Below are 6,958 nucleotides of genomic sequence, written 5' to 3'. Positions count from 1 at the left end.
GGACTTGGTGGCTGCCGGAGGCTGTGATTTTATACGTTCGACGCCGCGCGGCCATGGGCCATGGCCGGTTTGACCTCCGGGTGGCTATAGCTTGGTGTGAACGCGCGGCGACGATGACGCGTACATGCCATGTCGGAAAGAGACCGTGACATCAGCCGTGATGCCAGCAGTTTTGGCTTCGCTGGCGATCACGTGCCGTTTCCGGGCTCGCTCTCCCGTGCGGACGACAGTATTTTTTACAGGACACCGACGTACACGTATACGATTAATACGTACACGTACAGCAGTAGTTGTATCGATTTATTTATCTGTTTATTATTACTCCGTCGGTTTCGTATTATATGTCGTTTTGAAATTTTTTTCATAATCAATTTTCTTTATATTGATCATGTTTCTAGGAAAAAAAGGTAATATTTTGAACACGAAACAAACATATTATCAAAATATATTCAATTTTATGTTTAATAAATTAATTTGGTGTTACAAATGTTGTTAAATTTGTCCATACACTTGGTTAAATTTAAAGAAGTTTGACTAGGAAAAATATAAAATGACTTAGAGTACATTTGACCATTTGTTTTATTTGAAAAATTAGTATAAATATAAAAAAGAATAAGTTATATTTAAAGTACAATATATATATACGTGTCGTTGGCCATGTACAAAATACTGTACTGTAATACGTACGTGTGGAAGAAGAGCACGTTTTAGCAAAGCCTGAGAAGAAAACAGGAGATAATGAGAGATTGATGATTAATTGGCCATAGGAGTAGAGAACAATCAGTGCTAACCTACTGACCTCAACACGGTGTCTGAGTTGTCAATTTGGCATTTGCAGAGCAAACTTTGGCGCGTTAGTCACCAAATCCCTAATGATTAATGAACATACTGGTCCAAGGATTGGGAGGTTCCCATTGACTTGTCCTGGATTTCATTTCTTGTCAATCAAGGTCGGAGAGATATTCAGATAACGTTTCTAGAAGGACAAATAAATGAGAAAAACAATGGGCAGCACGTAAGATGATTTATATACTCCATACTATAAACTGCATCACTGCAGCTAGCGTCCCACTCAAGAGACAATAGCATTACTAACCCGTAGTAAGAAACAGTGGCGAACTCAGAAATGGGCCCCATCGTTTAGCTTATTGGCGAAATAAGCGAAACGGCATATTCACAAACGAAAAATAATTTGTGAATAAAACTTTTATATACGTGTTTTTAGCGATCTAAAAGTAAAGGCTGAAAAATAAACTTCGATGAAAAAATACCACAATCAATTCTAAATTTAAGGTTAAAAAATTAAAATTTTAGCTGATAAGTATAAGCATAAACGAAGGTTGCCTTATTAGAGTTTTGGTCCAATAAAATCTTACATGCTGAAATTTCGAAGTGCTCCGCGAGTCTTTTGTCTTGGGCCTCGGGCATGCATGGCCCGTGTAATTTAGGGTGTAAGTCCTCCCTGAACTCATAAATAAAGTATATTTTATAACAAAAGTAATTTTTTCTTATCAATAAGCAGATCGGAAATAAAATCATTGTTTTAAAATCTTTTTGGACGGAGGAGGTTGTTAGCTAGGCCTGTTTGGCTGGCCCAGGCTGCGGCTGCACCACAGTCAACCGGAATAGTGCCGCTAGAGTACAGGGATGAAACTGGTTCGGATAGTTTCCGTCCGTCCGGACCATTTTTTGGATTCGGATAGTTTCGGTCGGAATTATCCAGAAATTCAGAATCGAAAACGAATACAGTTAGGGTACTATCCGTCGGAATCGAAAAACAGTCGGAAACTATCCAGAATTTTTTTTTCAGATATCCGCAGACATTGAGCAAATTATATAAAAAACACGTATATATACATAACTTTTTCATATAGAATCAGATGAAGACAAACTTTATATCAACATTGTAGAGCTCGATGAGATCTACAACTTTATTATTGACTATTTTATTATTTGAGGTCATTTATAGGTCTAAATATTCATTATAATATACCATATTAATTTTTATAAAATCTCAGATCTACAATTCAACGACATCTGATGGAGATGTGTTCCATATCAAAGTTGTAGAGCTCAATGGGATCTACCACTTTGTAGTTTATAACATTTGTATTTGAAAGGATTTAAAGTATAATACAAACATAACAAGTTTCGAAGATGTGAAGTAAAATAAATAAAATCTTCAATTTATACAATGGTAAGTAAGTTATACATATAGTAGGTCTTGGGAATAGAAAATGATAATCATATTTGCATATGGATCTCTTAGAGAAACAGCCGTAAAAATCGATTTTCACATACGGTTGTGAGACCGTCTGTAAAATTGACGATATAAATATTGGAGATGTTGAACTAAAATAATAAGTGATATATCTTCCTTGATCAAGAAACTCAATTTGAGGGGTTTTTTATATACCGGTAAATACTCGCTACCGTATTCGTTCCGTCTCGTATTCGCTCCGTATCTGTATTCGATAATATTCGATTTCATTTCCGTATTCGAGTTTTCGATTCTGATTCCGATTCCGAAAAAAATATGAAAACGAATATGATAAAGCTAGTTTCCGTCCGTTTCCGATCCGTTTTCATCTCTACTAGAGCATACATCACCATTAAAGTTGTGTCTGTTTTGATGATTGCAATTAGGCCGTATTTAGTTCAACCCCAACTTTCAACTTTCCATCACATCACATCACATCCAAAATTTTTCTACACACATGAACTTCTAACTTTTTTTTCTAAATTTTCAACTTTTTCTAAACTTGTAACTTTTTTTTTAGGAACTAAACACAGCCATAGTGACACTACTGCTGAACACTGATGACACGGTGTTCAGGCAAACGTTCTTTTTACGCAGTATATGTGCCTTTGATTGAGGCAATTACTGTACCGTGATCATCGTCTTTGCCTTGTGTCCTGGCATCGATTTTACTACATTAGTTTCAGATACTGTCATTCGGTTTACAGGTTTAGATATACGACGAAAACGCTTTTCGGCAAAAGACCTCAAAAGTCAAAACACGAACATGATGGTGGGAAACGTTGCCCACTGTCACGGAAAACGGTACAGTTCATTAGCGCGTGATTAATTAAGTATTAAAAAACTTGAAAAATGGATCGATACGATTTTTATAAAAGCAACTTTCCCATAAATTTTTTTTTAAAAAATATCACACCGTTTAGCCGTTTGAAAACTGTGCGCGAGAAAAACTAGGGATGAGAGTTGGGAACTCTCAGCGCTGAACTCAAACTTAATGACCAAGTGAACACTCGGGAGAATATATAGGTAGCCCGCTAGCAGTAAATTCATGGAAAATAGCAACTTATGTAGCGCCAAATTATTAATATTTTAAACTGAACTTCTTATTTATCACAAGTGAATGAACATGTTGAACATAGAAACCCATAACTATATTTAAAATGAGACGGATGTAGTAAATGCGACGGTTTGGTTTGAAGCCAATATGTTGATAAAAAAATGTTTAATTTGGTATAGTTCTAAAACTTTCTTCACTATAATAAAAAATTTGAATTCCAAATAACATCGAGCCAAACACACTTTTTCTTTATTAACCTGCTAAAATATTGGTAGTCAGAACTTATGAAAATACTGATACTATCAAAAAATATTTTGATAGGGTACTAAGTCACAAAAGCCCTACATCTTCTGAGATTGGCCATTGCGACTTGCAAGTCAAGACTGAAGTAACCGATTATACAACTGAGCATATGAAGTATTTGTTTCTTCGAGCTATTTAAGGAATAACATATTAAACTTTTTTTTAAACATGGTCTCCCTTTCTCTCCTAGTAGCTAGTCATTATAAACTTCTCTGTTTAAACATGGACCTTATAAACTTTTCTATTTACGCCGAGTTTAGATCCAAACTATTTCTTCAAACTTCTAACTTTTTCATCACATCAAAACTTTCCTACACACACAAACTTCTAACTTTTCCGTTACATCGTACAATTTTAACCAAATTTCTAATTTTAGCGTGAACTAAACACACCCTTAAACATTGCCTCCCTTTCCTTGTAACCTGACTTTAATATCTTACGCATGTGATTCGTTCAGTCAACTGGAGGAACGCGAGATTTTAGACAAGCACTAAATATTTAAATAGTATGACCATTCGTGTTATTTACAAAATTACATAATTGTTATTTATATTTTACCTATTTTATAACTAAAGGTTTTTTTTAATGAGATGAATTGTCAAATGATATTTACAAATTGATAGCGTCATATGCATTAAGAAAGTGAGTAATCATCTACTCCCTCTATTTCCCTCTATTTCATATTATAAGTCACTTTGATTTTTTTCCTAATAATATTTTGTAAGTTTGATTAAGTTTATAAACAAATATAGCAACATTTTCAACACATAAAAAAACACATTATCAAATATATTCAATGTGATATTTAATAAAACTAAATTGATGTTCTAGATATTGGTAAACTATTTTCGCTACAAACCTAAAGAAGTTTGACTAGGGAAAAAGTCAAATAGACTTTTTGGTGGGGTTGAGAACTCACCTCCTACGCACGTAAAACGGACAGACTCATTAGCGCATGATTGATTAAGTATTTGATATTTCTTTTGAAAAATAAATTAATATGATTTTTTAAAAACATCTTTCGTATATAAACTTTTTGTAAAATACACACTGTTTAATAGTTTAAAAAGCGTGTGCGCAGAAAACGAGGGTGGGGAGTAGAGAACTCTCTCAAAAGAACGCATCGTTATCCTATACATGAACCAGAGGGAGTAACTAGCTCTTTAATGAATAATATATTGTAATTTTAAGTGGTTAGTTGTTACATTTGTTTCAAGACTTGCTCCGTTTATCTACATGTATATTCTATTTTCAGTGTTGACTGACAAGCATATAACATTGTCGACAACCATTTGGCCTGATTGGAACCACAGAGTATCATATTTATCGACTCAAGAAACTTATTGGTTGATATGCTAGAAATACGAAAACTTCTTATCTCCAATCAACAAGCAAACTAGAAAAATTTACATCCCAATTCTGTAGAACCGAAATATATCAGTACATTACACGATAACATTATTAGGGAGCAAATTCTTGTGAACAAGACTACTCGTGTACAACAAAGCAGTGCTAAAAAAGAAGTGTAAGTAAGATATTCCTTGGATCTTACCTATCTCTCTTTACCTTGAGGCTCCTAAGGATCATTGGAAGACCATACTTAGGCCTTAGCGTGATCACACTGATTGGCGTGTGGACGTACTTAGGGGACAACGTGAAGGAGAACCTTTGCAGGATCATGGCGATGATGGTCCTGGCCTCGATCATGGCAAAGTTTTGCCCGATGCACGACCTTAGCCCGATAGAGAAGGAGAGTAGTGCGCTGGGGTGCTTCGCTGCATTCAACACTCCATTCTCGGACCTCTCTGGCTTGAACTCATCGGCGTCCTCCCCCCACACTTCCTTGTCACGGTGGATTGTTGCGATCGGGATCGTTAGGATGGTGCCCTTAGGAACCTTGATGCTACCAAGCTTGACGTCGGTACCAGCTCTCCTCGTTACGAGTGAGACAGGGCCATACAACCTTAGGGTCTCGAGAAGGAACATGTTGACCAATTTCAACTTGTTGAGCATGTCTCCGGTGGGCACCTCGTCATTGCACACCATCCTAACCTCCTTTCTGAGTTTCTCCATCCAATGTTGGTGTGTGCTAAGCAAGAACATGGTCCAAGTGAGCAATTGCGAGGTGGTGTCATGCCCAGCGAAGAAGAAGGTCTTGCACTCAGCGATGATATCGTCCATGCTGAGTTGTGGCTGGCTCCCGCCATGCTCTGGCACGCATGCCTCTAACATCAATCCAAGCAGGTCATTCCCATATCCCATGGTTTCTTTGTTAGTGAGTCGACTCTTGATAATGTTCATGAGCATGCTCCTCACCTTCTTGTCTAGTGACCATGTCTTCAGATTCTTTTTGGTCAGGAGGTAGCTGAACCCTGGGATTTGGATGGTGAGAAACACGGAGAAGGCAAGAAATTGGAGCTTCCTCTGTGCTAGGAAGACCTGCTTCCCCTCCCTGTAGCTGCTCCCAAATGCCGTACGCGAAATCACATCAGCAGTGAGCTCCTCAAACCACCGGCTCAGTTCAATCTCCGTGCTTCCGCCCTTCATCCCCAACTCCGATTCCCACTCAAACATCATTGATTGGGCGTAGTCGGATATGGTCTCCGTCATCATCTTGAGCTTGTCCATGTCGAAGGCTGGGTGAACCACCTTGTAGTGGCGTTTCCACTCATCGTCGTCGGTGAGCACGAGCCCCTTACCAAGCAGGCGTGCGAACTGCATGTTATCTATGTACTTGGGGAACATCCCTGTACGGTCCGACAACACCTGCCTCACCATGTTCATATCTGCCAAGCATATGTTTGGCCGTGTCCCGAACCAATACAAGAACGTCTTCCCTACATCACATAAACACGCAAACATATACAGGGATATGTTTATATGCTGTAGATGATTTCAAATATCAGAAAAAAAGCTCAGAAACATGGCGTACCGTAGAGGGGAATCCATTTGCGGATGTGTGGCTGCACGATGGGGACGAAGTCATGGGAGGAGACGTCGAGCACAAGGTTGGCGCCCTCGGCGCGGAGACGCCTGATCTCGCTGAGGTTGCCGGAGAAGAACCTGTATCCCGGCCCGGCGACGCCCTGCGCCCCCAGCCGCCTGGTGATGGCGCGGGGCTACCACACCAGCTTCACCACCACCGCGATGAACGCCCACGACGCCGCCACCGCCGCCGCGGCCGTCGCCACCGTCCACTCGAAACCCATGGCCAGCAGATCGAACAAGTTCTGAATTTCTTCGCCTGAATCAATCAACCGTTCGTGTTCTGCTTGCTTGGTACAGCTGGTTGCTGTCTTGCTGAGAGAGTGATAGATCGAACAAGCAAAGCTAAGCTT

The 6,958-nt window shown here is 39.0% G+C and overlaps 1 protein-coding gene across 1 annotated transcript; it reads right to left on the bottom strand.

The window, feature by feature from the left end:
* Nucleotides 1-4,973: 4,973 nt before the first annotated feature.
* Nucleotides 4,974-6,958, bottom strand: LOC4344023 (cytochrome P450 709B2-like). Its single transcript, XM_066312485.1, has 2 exons — nucleotides 6,553-6,958; nucleotides 4,974-6,457 (listed from the first exon to the last, which is right to left on the bottom strand). The coding sequence occupies exon 2, from the start codon at nucleotides 6,402-6,404 to the stop codon at nucleotides 5,169-5,171; it is 1,236 nt and encodes a 411-aa protein (XP_066168582.1). The 5' UTR covers nucleotides 6,405-6,457; nucleotides 6,553-6,958; the 3' UTR covers nucleotides 4,974-5,168.

Source organism: Oryza sativa, chromosome 7 (assembly GCF_034140825.1).
Source record: "Oryza sativa Japonica Group chromosome 7, ASM3414082v1".
Taxonomy (NCBI): domain Eukaryota; kingdom Viridiplantae; phylum Streptophyta; class Magnoliopsida; order Poales; family Poaceae; genus Oryza; species Oryza sativa.
This window is presented reverse-complemented; position numbering and strand designations above follow the sequence as displayed.